The sequence below is a fragment of the Thermomyces dupontii genome, assembly GCF_041956625.1.
Source record: "Thermomyces dupontii strain NRRL 2155 unplaced genomic scaffold VTN31scaffold_1, whole genome shotgun sequence".
NCBI lineage: Eukaryota > Fungi > Ascomycota > Eurotiomycetes > Eurotiales > Trichocomaceae > Thermomyces > Thermomyces dupontii.
Genome location: NW_027192307.1, coordinates 1,589,885 through 1,611,788, shown reverse-complemented (window position 1 = coordinate 1,611,788; position 21,904 = coordinate 1,589,885). Strand labels below are relative to the sequence as shown.

Here is a 21,904-nt window from a genome sequence, read left to right as displayed (position 1 = left end):
CCGAGAGCGGCGTGTTAATTGAACCTTCGACCGGCGATTCAGCACTTCTGCGTGTTTTTGTCAGATTTCTCTGTCCACCGCAGGTGCTGATACCTTTGTGCTCATCCACTGCGGGGAGTTCTGGAGTTGATTCACAGATGTTCTACTGGAAATCTCGCGCTAAACCAGGATAGGAAAATGTCTTTTGCGCTTCAAAAGTTTAGAGAGCTCAAGAGACCTCGAAGAGCTACACATCGCGCGACCTCTCCCAATTCTCCAGGTCAATTTTCCTAGCGGAGAGGTAAGAGTGCGGATTTGACATTTTCTCTTGACGGGCCTGTGCTGGATAATGATCTAAGTGCGTCAAACATGGCTCCGGTGCCGGAAGCCTACTTCGCGTCCCTGGACAAATGTTTCTCTGGGGACGCTCAGCTCCTGTAAGCAGTGAAAAGACACTTCATTGTCTGATGATTCTGACTGCGATAGGTCTTGGGAGCGAGTGTTTTTACACCTGTGCGACCTCCGGCATGATCAGCCCATTGCGGAAAGCGCCAGGTCCTTTCTGCAACACGCGCAGAACATTCGACTACTCTCGAACTGTCTCGCGCCATTCCCTCCGCCATCACCAGCGTCGAAAACGGAATTCGAATCGAAAACAGCTGCGATTCATGTCAACAATTCGCCCAACTCGGCATTCAAGCTGGATGAGATCAAGGCGGATGCTTTGTGGTTGAGTCAGCAAGCAGGGATAGATGAGGTGACAGCGCTGCGAATAACGGTGCTCGAGTGGCAGAGCAGGCCAAATGCGCGGTTACTTGGGAGGTTCTCCGAGGAGGAAGTGACAAGTCTGCAGGATGCCACGGGCGTGGACAAGTTCCGAGTCTCGCTGGCGGGACCCCAGATGATGGATATACTGAAGAATGCGCAAGCCGAAGACGGAGACAATGCTACGGACTTTGTCTCGGAAAAGGCTCGTCGTTTGCGGCTGCGGCATGCGTATCTTTCGGAGAGAGTGCACATCCTGAAAACTGCTCGTCAGCTACGAAGTTGCTCTCTCCGTAACAAAATCCCATGCGATGCTTCCTGGGTAGGGGATACGGGCACTGGGAGCATGACGACCGCGGAGGCGGACCTGCAATACATTGGGGAGGAGATCTTCAAGGACAAACGAAATGAAAAGGAAAGCCGCAAGTTCCTGCAGGATGCCATCAGGGCGGTGGAAAGCCGGTTGAAGGAATTTCAGTCACAGAGCGGCTGGTTGAGCGCGTCAGAAAGCGATGACAACACGGAGATCACATGGCGAACGGCTCTCATGGATGAGACTGCACATATCATGCAACTTATTTTTCTGCAACTCCAGTCGTCCGACAGTATCCCGGATGGAGACTTGGTTCGGTCTTGGTTGAAGGTCATGTCTGATTGTGCGTTCATGGAAGCGATTTCGATAGTGAGTACTAAACACGAAAATTCATTGTCGTTGGAGTTTATTGACGGTTGGTATAGCCATGCGAGGACCCTGTGACTCTTATGCTCGCATTGCAAGCCATGGCGTCCGCGACCACTTTGGCATTCTTGAAGCTCCCGAATTCCATGGGCGTCGTTTGGAAAAGTGCCACTCTACGAGAAGCCGAGGCCATCGCCGACTCTTGTCCCTATTTCTTTTCCCGTCAGCATATTACTGAGATTAACGAGATGTTTCTGCACGCGGCCAGTTCGGGAATCCTGAGCGCAAGCCCTGGGGCGTTTGCATGGGGAACCATACTCCATACGATGCGAGATTTGGCATTGTCGGCCAAGGAAACACTGGAATTGGAACAGTTCCAAAACGCTGTGGACTCGTTCCAATCCAATGTGCCTACCGAGTCGCCTCTTCGCAATCCGGAACAAACGTTTTACGAGGAGCTTCTGAACATCGCGCGTATTCCGAGCTTTGGCGACGATTTTGTTGCTCCTTTGACTGCGGGAGTCATGGACCAGGGCCAGCTTTTCGAGGTTATCATCAACCTGGCGTCCAGGGTTGACACTATTTCGGGTATCGACGACCTTACCACCAGCTTATGGATCCGCAGTTCTCTACTTGCCGTGATTCGAGTCAGTTCCTTGTTCTTGGACTATTCCCCGGAGATCGTGGGGGCAACGTTAGCGATTTTGAATGGCTCATCGGATTCCTCGCGTGGCCAACCAGAGCCAATTCGCTCTCCAAGCGATCCTAGATACATCTTCCTCAAAGATGACGAGCTCATGGACAGGATATTCCGGATTGCACGTTCTCGATTTCCATATGAGTCAATCCCGTTCCTCAAGCTGTGTCGGGCGCTGACAGGAAAAGTTGAAGTGGCTGGAGAGGACAATTCGGCTGTTGTGAAAGCGCTACTGTCGATGGAAACTTTCACTCAGATGGTTTCTCCGGATTTTCAGGGATATGAAACCATCCGTGAAGATGAGAATGCCAACTTCGTGTCACTCATTCAGCCCCTTCCTTTGATCCCAGGCAAGGAAGCGCAGTCAGGTTCGTCGACAGAAGGCGCCCTCATCGTTGCGTCGTCGTCACAGTTGCAGCCAGCTACAACTGGCCAGGTGGTCTCGGAGTCCAAACCCGCTGTAATCATGTGGTATCACGAATATTCTGGTCTAGGGTTCCTGGGCGCGTGCTTGGAAGAGTGGGCAAACACGGGAGGGAGTTCCTCAGGAGTGGACGAAGATGCCATTGCTGAGATCATCGACGCCATCACTGATCTGATGACCAGTTCTCATGAGCACAGTCCACGGGCAGTACTAGAGAAGGCAAGCGATGAATTGACACAGCGTGGTGACATCATCTCGATTGTTTTTGACATTTTTGAGCGGAGTTTGCAGAGCGCCGGAAGTCACACCGCAGGTCCGGCAACACTGGAGCGGACAATCTCCTGCTTGAGATTTATGCGTGTTCTCCTTTCTTCCTTCCCCAATCGCGTCTGGCCGTTTCTCTCTCGTAGCAGTTTGCTAGGTCCCGGAGGCCAGGGAGGGCGGATGACTGCGATTATCTCGGCATGTGAGGTCACGTCCGGAGACTATCCGTTCCTACTCGGTTGCATCGACCTGTTCTCTGCTATCATCGAGGACATCATATCTCGCGCAGCGCTCCGGAGAACCACTGGTCGCTCTACGTCGCGGGATGAAGATGCCGTCAACTGGAGTGCTGGGGTGCCATCTCACGTTCTCAGCCATGTGCTGTTGGGCTTTACGCGTGTCATGGTTGAGGTGTACAACAGCAATGCCAACTGGAGATTTAACGAACCCGACCAGAGGCTCCAAGTTGATGAGATCCTTGCCAGATGCTTTGAAAACATCGTATACTATGCTCATGGCATTGATGAGGCCGAAAGTCCGTCAACTAAGATCACGGGCGTGTTTCATGAATCCGCATCATACATCCTCACCATTCTGCGACCTCAATCGATTGCGGAGTTGCCGCTCAATCCTGTCCTGCGCATCATCATTGATGGACTGCAAACGCCGATGTCTACGGTATACGTGCGGCAAAGGCGCATTGCTGAGGGGCAGCTCACATCTACCCTCAAGCTTGCAGTCAGGCTGATCCAAGCAGGCCAACTCTTGAGCTTGCCGACGTCGCTGTTAGAGAGTCAGCTGTTCAAAGCTGCACCGGTTCTAGTGAAGCTCTATGCGTCACGCGACCGCTGCCGTCTGCTCGTCGTGACCCTGCTTGACTTGCTGGTTTCGCGAGCTGCTGCGGATTCAGAGAATGAGCCACCGTCTCTGCTGGGCCACTTGGGTGCGGAGACGTCGTGTCACTTCCTGGACGTCCTCGCTCAATTCGACAAGCCCCTCAGTGACACCGCCCTATACGTAGCCATTTGGAGGCTGCTGTCGACCTTCGTTAGCAAGCGCCAACAGTGGTTGGCGGTGTATTTGTTGACCGGGTCATCTCCACGGGAGTCACTGAAGAAAGATGGCACCAAAGCACCCGCGATGCGAGGAACCCCATTCCTGAAAACCGCACTGGACTCGCTGGCAAATATCGGCCAAATCGAACCAGAGACAGCGCTGGCGCTTCTCGAGTTCGTTTCCCACGCTCAGGAACATTGGCCGTGGGCGACGCCTCACCTGAGGAATCATCCATCGTTCTTCAGCAACTTGGTGGATTATGTTGCCCACCTGAAACTGAGCGAGAAGTCGGTATCTGCTCAAATTTACCTCACGAAGATTGCCGCAACGACTGCGGACTTGTGTGCTGTGTACCTGCATTCGGCAAAGCAGGCCAAAAACTCATCTTTCGTGAAGACGCTGGTCCCTTTGGTGGCGTGGTATACCGAGAACGCTGTCGACGTTGCGGGGTATAACGCGTCGCTGCATGCAAACCTGAAGAAGAACTTTGAGAAGAAGTACAGCGGCTCGCAACTGCGGAATTTCAAGAGAACAGCGCTGGAGAAGCGGCCGTTGGGTGGTGATTATTACTACGATATGTACCTTGCAGAGAAGATGCTCTCCTTTGACAATTACTGGAGTAAGAAAAACAAGGGATACGCAGATGAGCTCGAGCGAGCAAACTATAACCTGTCGCTTGTGGAAGCTCAAGTGGTACGTTTGAATGCTAGCACTACGAGTGGTGACAATTACTGACTCTACTGCAGAGCCTGTTTAACAGCTGGAAATTCTTTGCGATCGAGCACGCGGCAGATTTTATACAAGACAAGGAAGTTCAAAGGGCGATCATCCGTGTTGTCAAAAACACTTTGGTCGCCAACACCCGCACGATACCGCAAGAAGCCATCTTTAACCGGCTGCAGCAGTCGCGTGTGGAGTTTGCCCTAGCATTGCTGCAGAAACTTGTTGAAGTGCGGTCGGATCAGCGGGAGGTGTATGATTTGCTGCAGGTTGTCTGGGACGCGATGCGCGCGCGTGGGACAACATACGAGAACGCTCTGATTCACGAGGATACAGTGTACTACCGTTCGCTCCTGAATGTCTTGTTCCTCGCTCTGCAGTTCCATGTTACCGGTCGACCGGCTCCCGAATCCGACGTCACGAAGGGCAAGCCGCGGTTGACACACGACTTGTCCATCGTCCAGGAGGTGGTGAAGGTGGTTGTGGCGCAAGGGTTCCGATCCTTGACAACGCATTTGCACGACGAACCGCACAAGGTCTCGCCAAGGGACTTTGTTATCCTCACGGCTATCCTGCAGACGGCGTTGCGGGTCAAGTACGCAGAACGATTATACGACCAGATTGTGTTCCACATGGAAGACAACGACGCGGCACGGTATGCGACGACCCTTTACTCGTGGTCGGACCAGCTTACGGTGGAGGGGGATCCCATCTACGGTGAACTCAGCCTGCTGTTCATGGTGGAGCTGTCGACGATTCCCATGCTTGCCGAGTACCTGGCGGTAGAGGGGGTGCTCATGAAGCTGTCGTCCAGCCGGCTAACGCGAGTGCTGTCGCAACCCAAAGGCCACGGACCCTTTGACGCAGTGCCGCGGCTGTACGCGATCTGGGCCGAGGGCTTCCTCCCGCTGTGTCTCAATCTGCTGTACCACGTCAGCCGAGCGGCACCCGAAGTGGCGGCCTTCTTGAACCAGTTCGAGGGACAACTCCGGCGGGCGGCGGACAGTCTGGCCGGGGCGCACGTGTCGACGTCGGCCGCCTCGACCACCAGCAGCAAGAAAATCACCCTCTCGATGGCGTCGGAGATCTACTCTCTGTCTTTGATCTCGTTCATCCTTCAGCGATATCGTGAGGCGGGTCCGAGCACGGGTCTCGACAGCCAGGCGATCCAGGAGCTGCGATGGGACCGGTCGCAGGTCAAGGAGGACATTGAGGAACTGCTCGGACGACGGGCGAGCCTGCGCAGCCGCATCGTGGCAACGAACGACAAGGAACTGGAGATGCTCCGGCAGAAGCCGGCGCACCCAGCAACGTCGAGCACCGGGGCGGAGAACCGTCTAGAGGAGAAGATTGTTGAGGAGCTATCAAGAGCTTTGGTTTGTCTGTCTGGCGGAGAGACTGGAGAATAAGTCGGTCTGGGAGACATGTCATGATTGATCGTGATGGGCGTTCTGCTGGTTTGATTGTTTTGTTCTGTTGTCATGGTCGATCATTTGTGTAGGGCATTGAATCTTTTTCCAAAAATAAATGCTGCTCTGTATATCAAACATCGACTGGGACAGTGTAGTAATTTTTTTTTTGTAGGTCTATTCCTGCCATCACGACCACTCTTGGATCCCGCAACGCCCAGATCGCAGTTACATTGCCTCATTGCATCTCTGTATCTCTGCCCTGGGGTGCCATTCCATGTCGTCACAACTCTTTCCTTGACTGTCCAATCTGCCCGGTTTGCCTTGTGCGCCACGGCGTTTTTTCTCGAACGATCAGTTTGCAGTCTTCAAGATATATCGAATGCAGATCTCCTTGCTACCGGAATCCCCTTTTGTGTTTCCAACTTGCACGTGGGTGAGTGGCATTTTATTGTTGGAAGACAGCTGTTTCGACACCTCGATTTCGGCGATGATGATACTACTCCGGAGGCAGGACAAATCCATGTTCTGACCAAGCCTATGGGAAGCGTCGTCTTACAACGGGACTATTTCCATGTCACGGAGTTTGGGGTTGTAGTATTTTCCATCTGAGGAGCGTGCCATGAAGGCTCCTCGCTGAGCACAATACTGTGCCAGTGTCGGAAGTTTTTCAATTCAGTTTTCAAGGATGGGAATGGCCAAATAACCCTGTCTCATGTTCCGGGGAAGTCCCTTGACAAGGTGCCTGAAACTGAGACGAGATGACGAAGCTACCCTAGACTTATGCCGGAAAACTTGGGACCTACCTATCCATTCGCTCCATTGCGAGATATCCCACATCCGCCAGAGTGCCTCGGCCTCTTTCAATAATGCCTTGCAAATGGCTCACCCTCGGCAGACCCGCTTCTCGAGGGCCTCAGCGTACAACCCCAGGCGCCAACCACCACAGATGAAGAACTCAGGGCTTACATCTACCAGCGGTACCTCCATTTTGGCGGGCCGGCTCTACCGAACATAACTTAGCTGCCAGATAGATACTCACGTACTGTGCTGTCCAAGTCGTCGCGCTCTATCATCACAGACGGGGATGTAGCACCGAGAAATATCATGGTGGATGAGCAGCACCGCATCACGGGCGATTCTTTTGCAGGATGGTACCCGGATTACTGGGAATATGCACACACAGATCATGAGGCCTGCTGACGAAGCCACCCCTGACTGGCAGCGAATTATGGAACTCACGGCGCGGACCTTGCTGGTATCAATTGCAGCGAGCAAGGGACGTGTTCAGATTCCGTCTGTTGAGGAATATGTCTCTCTGTTGACTGGCTCATGGATTATCTTACGAATAAATACACGAAGCCGCGCTGCGCTGTAGGAAGAACCAGGTGCTCTCAAAATGCAGACCGTCCTATCTCTGGTGGTGTATCCTGTGGATCAATAGCATCAGAACAGCCCCTATCACCACTATGTCTGCCACAAAACGTTTATGCAACAACAGTTCCGTTATTCCGTTCCCTCTGTTCAATTTTTCGAAATCCAAACGACTGGCCGTACGATGTGATGCTCGAAATCTCATATCTCGTGATCTACGAAGCCTTGCTCGCGCAACGCCGGGACTTGGGTAGGTACAGTAGTGGTTAGGTTAGGTCAGGAACAAGCCGAAGTATAGAAATCAAATGAACATTTTGCGGACAATTTGAATGCACTCGTAAGGTTAGAATTCCCGACCATTGAACCTTGAAAGAACGAAGAGGCCCACTTCAACCTGAAGGTCTGCGGACTGCCGAACTCCACAGGTTTGGTCGGAGCGAACTGCAGAATTCGTGTTGTCAATCTACGCCAGTTGTCGGATCATCTGTCAGGCTAGTGTCGACTCGTCTAACCAAGTACGAATAGGCTTTGTACCATAAAATCACAGCCTAACAACTAGGTTAGGTAACCGTTTGCCTCGTGGCATTTTCCAATGCCGTTCGCGTCTTGTCGTGAGCCTTGGTGTCACTCCCGTGCTATTTTACCGACTCGACCAAGATTTCACAGCAGTTTCACTCTGCGGACCAAAAAAAAAAAAAAAGCTGGAGCTTGGCTAGTGGGGCTTAGTAAGCTTCCTTGAGTTAACTCTCGGAGACGGATTTCCCCGATTCCGGAGAATCTTGTGGATGGAGTTTCTAGGTTATCCTCCGACCTCTGTACCGAGAGCTCTAGAGAAGAGCAGGTGAAGGTGGCACCCCTCGTGAGGCAGAGATGAGCTTCCAGCGAACTTTCAGTGACATTGAGCTGAGTGAGAGCAGATACAATCTGCAGTAGATAACGTGATGATTCAAAGTTCCTCCGAGTTTAAATGTCTACATACGAGGCGAGGATCATACAGCCAAGAATCCAAATGCCCATCATCTGTCTCCATTCTGATTTCTGACCATTTGATTCGGCCTCTGGGCAGCTTCGTCTTGAATACAGGACTCGGTGCTGTTCGGCGCGATTCTGCCCCTGAAACGTTCCAAGGGTGCCCGGCGATCATCAGCGTCAGGGCATTGAAGGGCATCCTTGAAACCACCAATTGCTGCTGGTCGACACCGAAGAACCATGCGCCGATTATTAATTGTTGGAAATCAGCCGAAGGTTGAAATCTGGCCTTGATTCATCCATTTATCGATATATATCCCTGCCGCTGGAGTTGGTTGCACCGCAGTGTTTCTAGTTATCACCTTCTTTCTGTGTGCATCATGCTGCCTCGGATGAACACACTGGACTCGAAACGGGACTTGGTCGGCCATGTGCCAAAAAAGCCCCAGCGGATGACAAGAAAGTCCTCCACCTCGGAAAGGAGACGAACCATTTGACATCATCACGATCGTTTTTTAGGCTCTCAATAATCTCATCGACGTGGGGAGTTTCTGGAAAATCTCGCGTGGAAGAAGGCCGAGAGAGATTGGTGAATCCTTGGCCAACACTAAAGCAGCACAACATTTTCCCAAGTTTGTGCATGGCAACGGAATTGGCCAATCCAATCAATAGAAAAAGTGGGACCTTATCCCAGAGTAGAAAGTTGATTGGTCCATCCAGTCCTTCCCCTTTTGTAGCTCCTGCACGCACTGGCACCGTTGGAAAAGTGATGAGAGCGGTTCCTCAGTAGCCGCAGTGCCTCAGAGGCTCCTCAGCTGCTGACATAAGCACACCTCATAGTCCTGCCGTGCTCGCGGGCATATGGGCTCCCCAAAGGCGTTAGGGAGGAGGACTGGGGCCAATCAGGGCATGCAGCAACCCCACCCATCCGGAGCAAAAACGATCCCTGAAGGGTCTGCGCCAGCCAACCACCGGGCTCCCCCAGTGCCCCTAATCGCTCCCCCGAGAAGAAAGCCCTCTCTCTCTCTTTCTACCCCCTTTTCAAATTCCTGTCTTGAACTCTCCCTGGGGATTTCCGATCAGGCTTCTTCAGCTGGTCCCTGTTTCACGGGGGGGAACCAATTCATTCAATTCACGACGCTTGATCGATTCCTTCTTTTCCTTTCGTTTTCCGTCCTGTCCGCTTTTCTCCGTTCCCCGTGTTGAGACTACTTCCCGCTTGAAGAAGAACCGAACCCTTTGATACCCCCCGGAGGTTAACGCTGACGACTGTGCTGGTCCATTCCCTTCCAGCTGGACTTTTCAATTGTAAGTCCTCTGCGTGAAATGCGGCGGCGGCGGCGGCGGGGAAGTGGTGTGGTCGATGGATGCGCTGGGTGACGGATTGCGTCCGCCATCGCGACCTCCTTACGTCTCCCAGCATCGACATTCGTCCAATGGACGGGCCCCTCGCGGTTGATCATGATTTCACTCGCTGCAATCCCGCAAACAACGCGTCTGATGCCCAATGGTGCTAACTCAAGAACCAGCCTTTCCTTAAGATCCGAGTTTTCATCCCCGGACCGTCTAATCCGTTCCGATTCGTAACGAGTATCACGAACAACCGTCAAAATGGGTTGTGGAATGAGTACGGAGGATAAGGAGGGCAAGGCCCGCAACGATGAGATCGAGAACCAGCTGAAGCGCGATAAGATGGCGCAGCGGAATGAAATCAAGATGCTGCTGCTGGGTAAGACCGGGGAGGACATTCTGGGAGCCATTGCGAAGGGAAACTGACTTGCGGGTGCAGGCGCTGGCGAGTCGGGCAAGTCGACCATTCTCAAGCAGATGAAGCTCATCAACGAGGGCGGCTATTCTCGTGATGAACGAGAATCCTTCAAGGAGATCATCTACAGCAACACCGTGCAGTCCATGCGCGTCATCCTGGAGGCCATGGAAGCTCTGGGCCTCTCGCTCGGGGATCCCTCCTCCGAGTACCATGTGCAGACCATCTTCATGCAGCCTCAGCAGATTGAAGGAGACTGCCTCCCGCCAGAGGTGGGCAAGGCCATCAAGGTCTTGTGGCAAGATGCGGGTGTGCAGGAGTGCTTCCGTCGCTCGCGCGAGTATCAATTGAACGACTCGGCCAAATAGTGCGTGAACCCACCCCGCCGGTGCGAGACGCGCGACTGATGCTAACTCCTCCGTAGCTACTTTGACTCGATTGACCGCATTGCCGCCCCCGATTACCTGCCGACCGACCAGGACGTGCTTCGATCGCGTGTCAAGACGACCGGTATCACCGAGACCACCTTCATCATCGGTGACCTGACCTACCGGATGTTCGACGTTGGTGGGCAGCGGTCGGAGCGGAAGAAATGGATCCACTGCTTCGAGAACGTCACGACCATTCTGTTCCTGGTCGCCATTTCGGAATACGACCAGATGCTCTTCGAGGACGAGACGGTGAACCGGATGCAGGAGGCACTGACATTGTTCGACTCGATCTGCAACTCGCGATGGTTCGTCAAGACGTCCATCATCCTGTTCCTCAACAAGATCGATCGCTTCAAGGAGAAGCTGCCGGTCAGCCCGATGAAGGACTACTTCCCGGACTACGAGGGCGGTGCCGATTACGCGGCGGCCTGCGACTACATTCTCAACCGCTTCGTGTCGTTGAACCAGGCGGAGCACAAGCAGATCTACACACACTTTACATGTGCTACGGACACAACACAGATTCGCTTCGTCATGGCTGCTGTCAACGGTGAGTATCCCCCCTTCTGTAAGGACATGCAAATACTAACGGGGTTGTAGACATTATCATCCAAGACAACCTGCGCCAATGCGGTCTCATCTAATGCTATTCCGAGTAACCACATGGATGGTTGCGTCGTGCACGAGTTTGCTTTCTGTAATTGGCCGTCGGGACTGTGCCATTTGTAACTGTTTGAATACCATCTTTGTTTCCTTTTTCTTTTTGTTTTTTTTTCTCCCTTTCCTGTCATTCGACTGGCGTTCCACCCGGTTGTCTCTGTATTATTGACTTGATCCGATCATTTGAGCAGCTCCGGATCTCGCATTCATGACGGAACCGCTCTCTGTTGTTTGGTGCCTCTGCCGTCATCGTTTTCCTTTCGTTTTTTTTTTTTTTGTTTTCCTTTTCCTTTCTCTTTGTCCGGGGAGAAAACTGGGAGGGGTCATGGATTGAATTTCCTAGGTATCGAGCATGGAGGATTGGTTGAATGATACAGTGCTGTAGATCCTCTATTCCTGGACTCCGTAATTACCTATTTACATGCGATCAATGACAACCAGTTCTAGAAACGAATCTTTGGCCCAACAAACACCAAGAGAATGGCAACAATCCACAAGGCAAAGATCCAGGCATACATCATCATCCGGCCCCACCAACCCCGACCCTCGGTCATGCGCCGTAGCGCTCCCATGCGTTTCCCGGCGGCGTCCAGTCCCGCAACGTTACGATCGAGTCCCTCCGTGGCGCGGTCGAGGATGGATTTTTCGGATTCGAGTGCCGTGCGGAATGTCTCGGTGGAGGTCTTGAGTTGTTGCGCGAGGGAGAGGAGGGAGGTGGTGAGGGATTCTTGCTCGGTGCGGTGCGAGGAGAGTTGTTGTTCGGTGTCGAGTTTCGTCGTCGTCGATGGGGGGGATATCGATGATGAGGAGGATAGTCCGGTTGGTTCTATCGATGGTTGGATGGGACCTCGTCTTCGGAGGGTATCTGGTTCGAGGATGGTGTCGGGTACATTGGTGTCTTGTGGCTCAGGTGGTTGAGCCGCTCCTCCTTTTTCTTCTTCTTCTTCTGCTGCTGCTGCTTCGTCTACTTCGATGGCTTCCTCTTCGCCAAGCAGATCCTCAACATCTTCATCCATTTGTTCATCCTCCACCTCTTCCTCGGCAATCCCATCTAACCGACCCCGTAACTCCTCAATCCTCTTCCGATCTCGACTCAGCGCGGTCAACCGCTCATGTCGCAGGTCCGGCGCTTTGATCTTTGCGAACGCCTTTTCAAGCTGGGCGATGAGTGTTTGCGCGTAGCTTAGGTTCTTTTTGTTTTTTGTTCCATTCCCCCACCCTGTCAGTCACGTACCCATTGCCCAAGAGCAGAAGGGAAAAAAAAGGGGCGTACCGCTTCCACGCGCCGTCGGTGGTAGATTGATCGTAAAGGTGATCGTTGCGTGTCGGAGGAGTCGTAGAGGCTGCGCTCCAGGCGCTGGAGAAGGTGTGAGAGGTTGATGCGGTCGATTTCGAGATCGGGTGTTGTTGCCGCTATTGTTGCAGGGTAGGCCATGTTATCTCTCTTTATTATCTCTTATTTAAGACGAATAGAGGACAAGGAAGAGCATATGAGCTCGAGTGATGAACAATTGTGAGCCGCAATGTTCCGAACTTCCTGGCCTCGCAGCTTGGACTAGAAGTGTTACCGTAGATGATGAGTGCTGTTTTGGGTTAGTTGGCCTTTTAAAGCTATATACACTAAACTAATTCAGGTAGGTACTAACTGATAAGGCCGCGCTGTCATCGGTATCCTGCAGATAACACTCGAGGTAAATAGTAGTACTTGCAACAATAACTTAACTGCATATTCGCATTCAAACAACCTCCGACGCCATCCCCGCTCTGAACACGCAAATTAAAGAAAAAAAGAAAAAAAAAAAAAAAAGAGATTATCGAAATTCAATCACCCGTCTCTTCCATACCCGTCCCCCGCTCCCCCCATCGCCGTCTTCCTCCCGGCGGAAGAACTGCACCGATTCGGCGTACTTTTGAATGGTCTCTCTGGTTTCAACGGGGGTATACTGTCGCTGGAACACCGCGAGGAGTTCAATCCTGTCGGAGAAGACAGATGCATAGGACGGCAGATACTCCGGGGAGGAGCAGGATGCATTATCCTTTGTGGAGTGCCATGCTAGTCGGGTGAATTGCGCAATGGGATCACTATCGGCAGCGGGTAGATTGGTGCCATGCATTAGCTCTGGTGGGCTGTTTTGACGCTGGCCGCTTCTCCGTCGGGTCAGGGACGCGACGAGCGAACCACTGGACGGGATGGCTGCGGGTCCGACTATTCGGGAAGACAGTGGCCAAAGGATCTCGCTGGCGGGTGATGCTGATGATGGTGAGGATAATGATGGTGACGGTGTTGATAATGACCGGCTCGGTGTACTTGGGGTTGATTGGCGGCACAACTCCGGCTCTTCGTTCTCCTGCATGGTTCTCCGGGTGCGGTCCGGCAAGGACGTTGCCTCGCGTGGACGTGGACTTGGACAGTAGGGGTAAGCACTGACACCGAGCAATTCCGTGGTCAATGACCTCCGCCTTCAAGAAAGCTTCCTGTTGTTCGATATCACTTACTCCATTTATTTTTGTTCAATTGATCACGCTGCAGCTATGTACCTCACCCTCCCGCTCTGACTGGCTGTGTTCGAAAACTCGCCGGGTTGCGGCCCGGGCTTCTCGTGCGTTCCACTGATGTCTCAATAAATACTCTAGACCGGCTCGGAGATGACTCGGGCTGTTCGGCGATCACCGCCTCTCCGGGTGCTCAAAGAATGATGCAGGTCCCCAAGAACGGATTGACGATCCGACGGAGCGGGACAAAGCAACGGATATATATGGCACTCTACATGATTCCATGCTTCTGACCCCGGCAAACGAATCCTGGAATCAAGCTTCAGCCCAGCTCAGCTCTGTCGTCAACGCCATCAACGCCACGCAAACGGGGTTCGGGGAACCACATGGACGGGCCGATTGAGGGCAGTTGAACAGGGTTAGTGTAATCCTCCCACGGCCGAGGTCGTTGATGACTGGATACTCAGCTCTTGGGCCATCCTGTTGCCAGCTGATAATTCGATAAGCTCACGAGTTATTACGGGGTACAGATTCGAGGGCGCTCTTCGTGTCTTTTGCGTTTGGGACTTGGGGAAGTCAGATATTTTTCCTGACTTGTGATTCCGACCGTTATTCTTCTTTACTCCACCACCCTTCACCCTTCATTAAACCTGCGTTTATCATGAATCAGGCCACGTTACAGAGTCGACGGAGGGGAGGAAGAATGGCTGCCCGGGCTCAGCTGTATCTCAGAAAGGGACGCTCAGACCTATCTCGCTTGATTGGTTGGTCCCAGCTGCAGATCCAAATCCGGTTAGACGCTGTGGGCTCGTGGGGGCGCTTGAATGTTTTTCCGGGTCGATCCATTCCTGGAAGCGGGTGATGCCTCTTGAAGATTATGTACGCAGGTTATTAACTTATGTCTGCGGCGCAAGATAGCCTTTTGTGCCTGGATGATCCTGGGAGTATGTACAAGTACATAGTTAATTTTACGACATTGCAGTCCAAGCCTCTTACCATATAGGCAGCACAATTCTATTGAACAACATTTGGTAGGGCTGTGTCAGGCTCACCGGTTCCTGAACTCGGTTCTGTATTGAATACGAATCAGTACGAGTCCAATTGCTCAGAGCCAAGACTACCATACGGTATCGGTACCCACACTCCACAGTGCCGCACCCACAATTTAACGTTTTCTGCAGTTAGCCTCGATTAATCCAGCCTGGGAAAAGATGGATGATCTTCCAGCGATAAGAGACCGCGCGTCTGGCTGCAGAATAGAACAGTCCGATGGCGCCTTGCGCCTTACGGTGCCGAGTTTGCTCCGGTTGACTTCCGACTTCATCCATCGCGGACCTTCGATATCCTGCCTATGTTGATGCCCTGAAATAGACTGTACATAACTAATAGGCCTACTAACTTACAAAACATGTCGGCCTGGGTTCGATTATCGCACGCCGCCTACGGCGCATTCAACCACGAGCGTTCCCGCGATGCAGAGGAAGAGTATGATCGATTGCGCAATCTCGCGCGACAAGAGGCGCAAAAGCGGAATGAATGCTTTGATCGTGTGCGTCATATACAATCCACCTATCCCCGTCCGGAGGATTGAAGCAAAATATGAAGAGTCTAACCTCCCGGAGTCGTGGATATAGTCGCGACGCGCATACGAAAGCGGCGACGGCGCCGCTGCAAAACAACTCTCAGAACAAGGCAAGGAACATGCTCGTCTGATGGACATGTACAACAAGCAGGCCTCGGAGTTCATCTTCCGTGAGAACAATGCCCCGGGTCGCGTGGACCCGGATACTATCGACCTGCATGGGCAATTCGTCGAGGAGGCGGAGGAGATTCTTGAGCAGAGGATTCGGGCTGCGCGACAGCGGGGTGATACTCATTTGCGCGTGTAAGTGATGTTAAATTTTTTTTTCCTAGATGATTACTGATGGTAAGACAGTATTGTCGGCAAAGGAAATCACTCCGTCAACCACGTCCAAAAACTCAAACCCCGGGTCGAGCAGGTCTGTCGCGATCTCGGCCTACGGTACCATACCGAGGAAAATGCCGGAAGAATCTTTGTCGATTTGACCGGTGGTACCACCGGTCATCATCCTCCTCCTCCCGGTGGGCATCCCTCGCAGCATCATCAGCCCGGCCAACACCAGCATTTTCATCAAGATGAAGTGGACCAACTCATCGGTAAGGTCCTGCCAAAGGTGGTCCGGAAACTGGGCGATTGCTGCATTGTCATGTAATCCATTTATTTGGTTGGTATGAAAAAAGAACATACGGGACTTTATCCAGATAGCCTCCGGGCGTGTGTGTTCATAATGATACCGTTTCAATGGATGATGAGGGGAGGGGTGGTTATCTTCTGTCCACAACGGATCGCATTGAAGAGGTGCATGTGATGTCTCTCATTGCTGGAGTTCCGCGGCAGCCACGAGATCTATAAGCGACTACATACCGGGGTAGTACTGACGTCCGACAAACCCGGTCGAGACGGGGGCAGTAGAACTATAACCGCGCTCAGCTATCGATAACGACGCCTTCTTTTACTTTACCTCCAGCCACGATCTTGTACTGAATTGCGTGCATTATCATAATATGCTCACTCCGTACTACCCACGAAAACGACCAAAGAAAGATTCGATGTGGGAAATCTTTGAAGTGAATTGATGGATTGAGGCTGGCTGAAGATTTAACCAAACCACTCCCCCCCCGCTCCCCCCCTTCTCGCGAGCGCCTCCCACGCAGTTCTTTGTCTTTTTCTTTTTTCTTCCCGACGACAACAACGTGGAAGACGTTGTCTTATCAGATTGGTTGATATACGTCACTACTTCTGCGGGGTTTACCGAGTTTTCCATGCCGACCGATCTGCCCTGCTTTGGATTTACTTTTGAATAGGGTCGGGTGCCGACGGAGATGGTGAGTACCTTAGGTATAAGTTAGGTATCCCTTGCTGGCCTCAGTACAGCCATGACAAATCACGTTTCTATGCGCGGTGATCATGCGAGTTCGTAGAGTGCACGGCGTTCAAAGAATCAGATGTGCAAAGTCCTGATTTGATGGGTAGCGGAATCTGTTGGTTAAACTGACCCCGGGTCAGGGAGCTTGACCGGTCGCTCATCTTGTATGAATCCGTATATTTGAGATATGCTGATACATCAAATCATCAGTCATCACGCATCACTTACAAATGGGTATATCAAACAAACAAGAGTCGAGAAATCAACGATTAGTTGGATTAGGTGTATCCCTGGGAATGTCGTCCTTCAACGTCGCGGAAACAATCTTCTCCAGTATTCGTCGCACCTCGACCCCGTCGCCCTCGCCCTCCGGCGCCTTGCCGTCAATCTCGTCAATCATCCTGTTCGCCTCGTCCCGCAGCTGCGCCACCACCTTGCGCGTGTACGCAAAGCTGCCCGTCCGCTCCATGTACTTGACCGCGTACAGCTTGACTTCCTCGTCCGTTGGTTTCTGCCGCAGGATGTTGATGAGTTGCAGATTGCTCGGGTCTGCCCGGATGCTGTGGATGATGGGGAACGAGAATTTGCCCTCCGTTAGGTCCTCGCAGAATCCCTTGTTCTGACTGTACGTCGTGCTCGACAGGTTCAGGTAATCATCACAGATCTGAAAAATCAGACCTAGTAGATTGACGAGTGGTACGTAGTCCCTATACATTCATGAGTCGCGAGTCGGAAAAGAAGAAAAAACTCAGAAACCAGAATGATGAGCGCCTACTTATTTGCTCCGCTTTCCGCTTGCATCAACTTCACAGCCAGTCGGAACAACCCTCCAGTCTTGTTTCCCACCATCTCCAAGTACTCTTCTTCCGTTGGACACGTCAACGTGTCCCGCCAGAAGAGGTCCATCCCTTGGCCCCGGTGAAGGTTCAGCATCTCCTCCGTGAAAATCTCGATCGCCTGAGGGCTCTTGAGTTTCTGCACCTCCCGCAGCGTCAAAAAGTACACATAGTTGGACGAGTTGATGGTCTGCGCTGTTCCAAAGATATTGTGCGCCACAGGAATCCCCCGGCGCAGCGTCGATGAGTCTTCCACGTCGTCGATACTGCGTCGCGTTAGCTGCAAGCACAAAACTTCTACGATCAGACCACATACAGTAATGACGCCGTGTGCAGCATAGTCACCACCTTGGTGATGATGACAAGACTGTCCTCCGGCACTTTCAGCCACGCATTAAACGCCGCGATCATCTGCTTCCGAATATCCTTCCCGGGTTGCTGCACCAAATATTCATACGGCCCCAACAGAATCTGTTCCTTCTCGTCCGTCCACATGGCGTCCACCCTCTTTGTCCAGTCGATGCCCGATTGCTTGCGGCCGTGTCTAGTGGCCGGACCGAATTTCCGTCGCGACCATGACATCCACTCCCCTTCGGAAATCGGACCCAAACTCGAGGTATGAGGTGCGGTACCGTTGGTGGTTATCGCTCCGGTTGAGCTTGTACGAGGCGGGATCGCAGTCGGCGAATAAAACGAGCTCGATGAATGCGCCGAGTCGGAAGTCATGTTGGACAATGACAAGGAGAGTCGTTCTTGTTGTTGTCGTCGGTGGGGAGGCTATGTGACAAAAGCGGGCCACCAAGTCCTGGCAATATCCAGATGGGAGTGACTGAATTCGAGGCTCATGGGTGTTCCCGGTGAAGGATGCCAAAAGGCTAGATGGTCAAAAAAGTCCGTCCTTCGAGAAAGGATGAAACCACGCGCATGTGATCCGGTGGAGTAGTTACATATGTGCTGCCAAGACGGGTGACAGCCAGAGTACCAAACATGGAGTGAAAATTACTAGGGAGATCATTACTTTGGTACTGGTTTCAGTGTTGACTGTTCATGAAGAAACCTCTTAATAATTATCTAAAGTTGATCTTGTCATTATTGCGTTGAAATTGATCTGTATTTGTGCTTTATGCCTGCAAATTGATTGCAATGTGATTTTTACGCAAAACAAAAGAAATTTTTGAAACAACTCGTCAGCCCAAGGGCCCCCGGCCATCACCGGGTCGACGGCCGATTTGTTTACTTGGCAGATCGTCTGTTGGGAAAACCGATCGATCCAGGGCCTCGGGATGATGTAATAAGGGATGGAGCTCAATAGATGATCCACTGATCTCGAACAAGGATCCCATCGCCATCCCTTGTCGGAGGCTTCTCGGCCTTGCAGGTCCCGGCTGAGCCTGCTCCCCATGGTAGGGAGACCCCTCGGTTCTCGTTAGTCCCACTGTTACTCTTCTCGCTGCCTCTGCCCTGTTGTCCTCGCGGTGGTCTTTCTCGGTGAAAAAGCGCAACCAACCATGGAGGCCCTGCTGTCGCATTCGTTCGACTATCTCTCCTCTTATGACCCTAACAAGGTCCGGAAAGGATTGCGCCAGGTTGAAGGGCTCTTGGCGCAGATTTGTCTGTCCCGCAGCAAGCAGACGGCAGCAGCAGAGAAGAGACGATCTATGGTCTCGGCCGGGCACCAGCAGTCGTCGCCAAAGGCTCTCGATGAGCTGCCGGCAGACCCTGCTTTCAGGGAGTTTTACAAGCTCCAGGAGAGCTTCCAGTGGAACGGTACGCGGGGTGATCGAAATGCCTCCGGTAACTCCCGACACACGTCTGTGCTGACAGCGAGCAACCAGTGACCATGCGATTGGTGTCGTGCCTGGAGCATCTACTCGACCACGGAAATGACGGCTCCAATGACCTTCTCATCGTCGCGACCTTGAATCTCATCCACGGGGTCCTGCTCCTCCATCCCCCGTCCCGCACAATTTTTTCACGCGAAAACAACATGAACTTGCTCCTCGACCTGCTCGATCCCGGTAATTGTCCCGCGGTTCAATCGGCCACCCTTCTGGCCCTGGTCAGCGCATTGCTCGACCAGCCCGCCAATACCCGGACATTCGAAGAAGTGGATGGGTTGCTCACCGTTACCTCACTCTTCAAGTCGCGGTCAACGTCTCGTGAGGTCAAGCTCAAGTTGGTCGAGTTTCTGTATTTCTACCTCATGCCGGAGACTCCGACCACAACTACCAGCGCCCCGAACGTCGGTGTACCGGGACTGCATCGAAATCAAAGCAAAGCGGCCAATACGCTTGGCGTAAGCGACCATCGTATGGGCCGTGAGACGCGGACAACGGAGGACAAGCAGAGAATCCTGGGCCGGTATCTGCACAATGTGGCCGACCTGGTTGAGGACTTGAAAGAAACGGCGCCGTTTGGTGCGATCTATGGATGAACTTGAACGGATTGGTTGCGCGCTGGATCGTCATGGGCCCGGGTTATTCTCGTTATTCTCTGGCATTTATTTTCCTTTTAGTTTTTTTTTTTTTTTTTTTTTTTTTTTTTTGTTTCGTCCTATTCCGTTATTGTTCTGTTTCTTTCCTTTCCTTTTTTCATCTGATTTACTCGCTGCTCTCATTGCATGTGCTCGATGCTCTCATCGTTTTCCTGTTTGCGATCTGAGGGTTCGTTCATTGGGCTGGGGTCATGTACAATAGTGGTTACGATTGATGATGGAATGACAAACGATTCTGAAAAATCTACTTAATCAAGCGACAAGTCGAAACCGAACAGCAGTCAAGAGTCTGGTTGCAGGGTAGAGTCTTGGGGATGGAGAGCCGACGCAAAGCTCGGGCCGGTTATACTAGTTACCAGCTTCAGCCAACCATCAGGCCTCCCGCTTCACCTCGATAATTCGAGTCGACTCGCCCGCCCATCTACACACCTACCTCAGAGAATACCCTTGACTTTCCAGCCACAATAATGTCAAACAAACGCATCGAGCAATGGGAAATAGAACGATATTGGGAAATCTTCTCCTCCATCGCAAATGGCCAACCGCGGCTCAACAACGCGCAGGCTGCCAACGTCCTGCGCAACAGTCGACTACCCGATGAACAGCTCGAGAAGGTCTGGGATTTGGCGGATTTGGACGGAGATGGAGAGCTGGACTTTGAAGAGTTTTGCGTCGCGATGCGATTGATCTTTGATTTGGTCAATGGGGTATTTGCTTTCTCCGGTTCCTTCCTGCTCAGGGTAGATTGGTTGACGCGCTCGTTGCTGGACAACAGGAGTTAACAGCGGTTCCGCCTGCCCTGCCGGATTGGTTAATTCCGGAATCAAAGGCGCATCTAGCCCAGGCCAACCGCGCCCTCGGTGGCCGAGAGGAACAGTTCGAACGGATAGAAGACGAAGACGAGACGGCGGGGTTGAAGGATGGGTTCGATTGGTACATGAGTCCATCGGATAAGGCCAAATACGAGGAGATTTACTCTGCGAACAAGAACCATCGGGGAGAAATTACATGTGTGTACCCCTGAGTAATGGGTTAATATAAATATATGTAGGAGAGAATTGGCTAACGCGAAACAGTCGAATCCCTACAAGACCTCTACGACTCCCTCGACGTCCCCGACACTGACATCCGCTCCGCCTGGAACCTTGTCAACCCATCCGCTTCCCCCACGATCAACAAAGACGCCACCCTCGCCTTCCTCCACATCCTCAACTACCGACACGAAGGGTACCGGATCCCCCGCACCGTGCCACCCTCCCTGCGAGCCTCCTTCGAGAACAACAAGATCGACTACCAGCTCAACAACGTCCGCTCCCAGGCCGCGCAACGCTGGGGCGTCGACAGCGCCGACTCCGATACCCCCACCGGCCGCAAAGCCAAGTTCGGCGACGCCTACCTCACCCGTCTCGGCGTCAAGTCCAGCTACCGCCCACAGGGCACCGACTTCAGCAACACCATCCAGGATGAGGAGTGGGAGAAGGTCCGCCTGCGCCGGGAACTCTCCGAGCTGCAGGCCAAACTCGAGGCCGCGAATCGGGCCGCCGAGGAACGCCGCGGGCTGCGCTCTAGCCGCCACGCCGACGGCCGCCCTAATTGGGCCCTGGTCAAGAAGGAGGCCCTGCAGATGCTCGAGTACAAGGAGCGTGAGCTGCGCGAGTTGCGCGAAGGGTCTGGCAGAGCAAAGGAAGGGCAGGACCTCGAGCGCCTGCGCGAGGATATCAGGTCCGTTGGCGAGCAGGTCGAGAACCTCAAGGCGCATCTGGCGAAGAGGAACGAAGTCCTGGCGGACTTGCGCAGGCAGATTGATGAGGAGAAGGCGTCGCGGTAAAATTCACTCACTCGTACAGTATCATCCTTCTCTTAATTTTTTTTTATCTCCTTCCACAGTTTCTTTCTGGGGATCTGATGGAAACGGTGGATGGGTTCCATTTCTCAGCTGTC

General features: G+C 52.7%; 7 protein-coding genes across 7 annotated transcripts; 4 read left to right on the top strand and 3 right to left on the bottom strand.

Moving 5' to 3' along the window:
• Positions 1-348: 348 nt before the first annotated feature.
• VTN31DRAFT_593 (uncharacterized protein) lies at positions 349-5,993 on the top strand (the record flags this gene model as incomplete). The annotated part of the gene is made up of 4 exons (XM_069406483.1): positions 349-416; positions 466-1,426; positions 1,483-4,557; positions 4,611-5,993. 4 exons carry the CDS (start codon positions 349-351, stop codon positions 5,991-5,993), a joined length of 5,487 nt encoding a protein of 1,828 aa, XP_069263449.1.
• A 3,954-nt stretch (positions 5,994-9,947) lies between these two features.
• VTN31DRAFT_592 (uncharacterized protein) lies at positions 9,948-11,176 on the top strand (the record flags this gene model as incomplete). Its single annotated transcript, XM_069406472.1, has 4 exons — positions 9,948-10,065; positions 10,126-10,468; positions 10,526-11,082; positions 11,133-11,176. The coding sequence occupies 4 exons, from the start codon at positions 9,948-9,950 to the stop codon at positions 11,174-11,176; spliced, it is 1,062 nt and encodes a 353-aa protein (XP_069263448.1).
• A 459-nt stretch (positions 11,177-11,635) lies between these two features.
• VTN31DRAFT_591 (uncharacterized protein) lies at positions 11,636-12,627 on the bottom strand (the record flags this gene model as incomplete). The annotated part of the gene is made up of 2 exons (XM_069406461.1): positions 11,636-12,382; positions 12,466-12,627. The coding sequence occupies 2 exons, from the start codon at positions 12,625-12,627 to the stop codon at positions 11,636-11,638; spliced, it is 909 nt and encodes a 302-aa protein (XP_069263447.1).
• Positions 12,628-13,003: 376 nt separating this feature from the next.
• On the bottom strand, positions 13,004-13,546 carry VTN31DRAFT_590 (uncharacterized protein; the record flags this gene model as incomplete). Its single annotated transcript, XM_069406450.1, has 1 exon — positions 13,004-13,546. One exon carries the CDS (start codon positions 13,544-13,546, stop codon positions 13,004-13,006), a length of 543 nt encoding a protein of 180 aa, XP_069263446.1.
• Positions 13,547-15,093: 1,547 nt separating this feature from the next.
• On the top strand, positions 15,094-15,919 carry VTN31DRAFT_589 (uncharacterized protein; the record flags this gene model as incomplete). The annotated part of the gene is made up of 3 exons (XM_069406438.1): positions 15,094-15,234; positions 15,320-15,570; positions 15,622-15,919. The coding sequence occupies 3 exons, from the start codon at positions 15,094-15,096 to the stop codon at positions 15,917-15,919; spliced, it is 690 nt and encodes a 229-aa protein (XP_069263445.1).
• A 976-nt stretch (positions 15,920-16,895) lies between these two features.
• VTN31DRAFT_588 (uncharacterized protein) lies at positions 16,896-18,195 on the bottom strand (the record flags this gene model as incomplete). The annotated part of the gene is made up of 3 exons (XM_069406427.1): positions 16,896-17,340; positions 17,409-17,735; positions 17,786-18,195. The coding sequence occupies 3 exons, from the start codon at positions 18,193-18,195 to the stop codon at positions 16,896-16,898; spliced, it is 1,182 nt and encodes a 393-aa protein (XP_069263444.1).
• A 2,235-nt stretch (positions 18,196-20,430) lies between these two features.
• Positions 20,431-21,791, top strand: VTN31DRAFT_587 (uncharacterized protein; the record flags this gene model as incomplete). Its single annotated transcript, XM_069406416.1, has 3 exons — positions 20,431-20,670; positions 20,739-20,973; positions 21,040-21,791. 3 exons carry the CDS (start codon positions 20,431-20,433, stop codon positions 21,789-21,791), a joined length of 1,227 nt encoding a protein of 408 aa, XP_069263443.1.
• Positions 21,792-21,904: the final 113 nt, after the last annotated feature.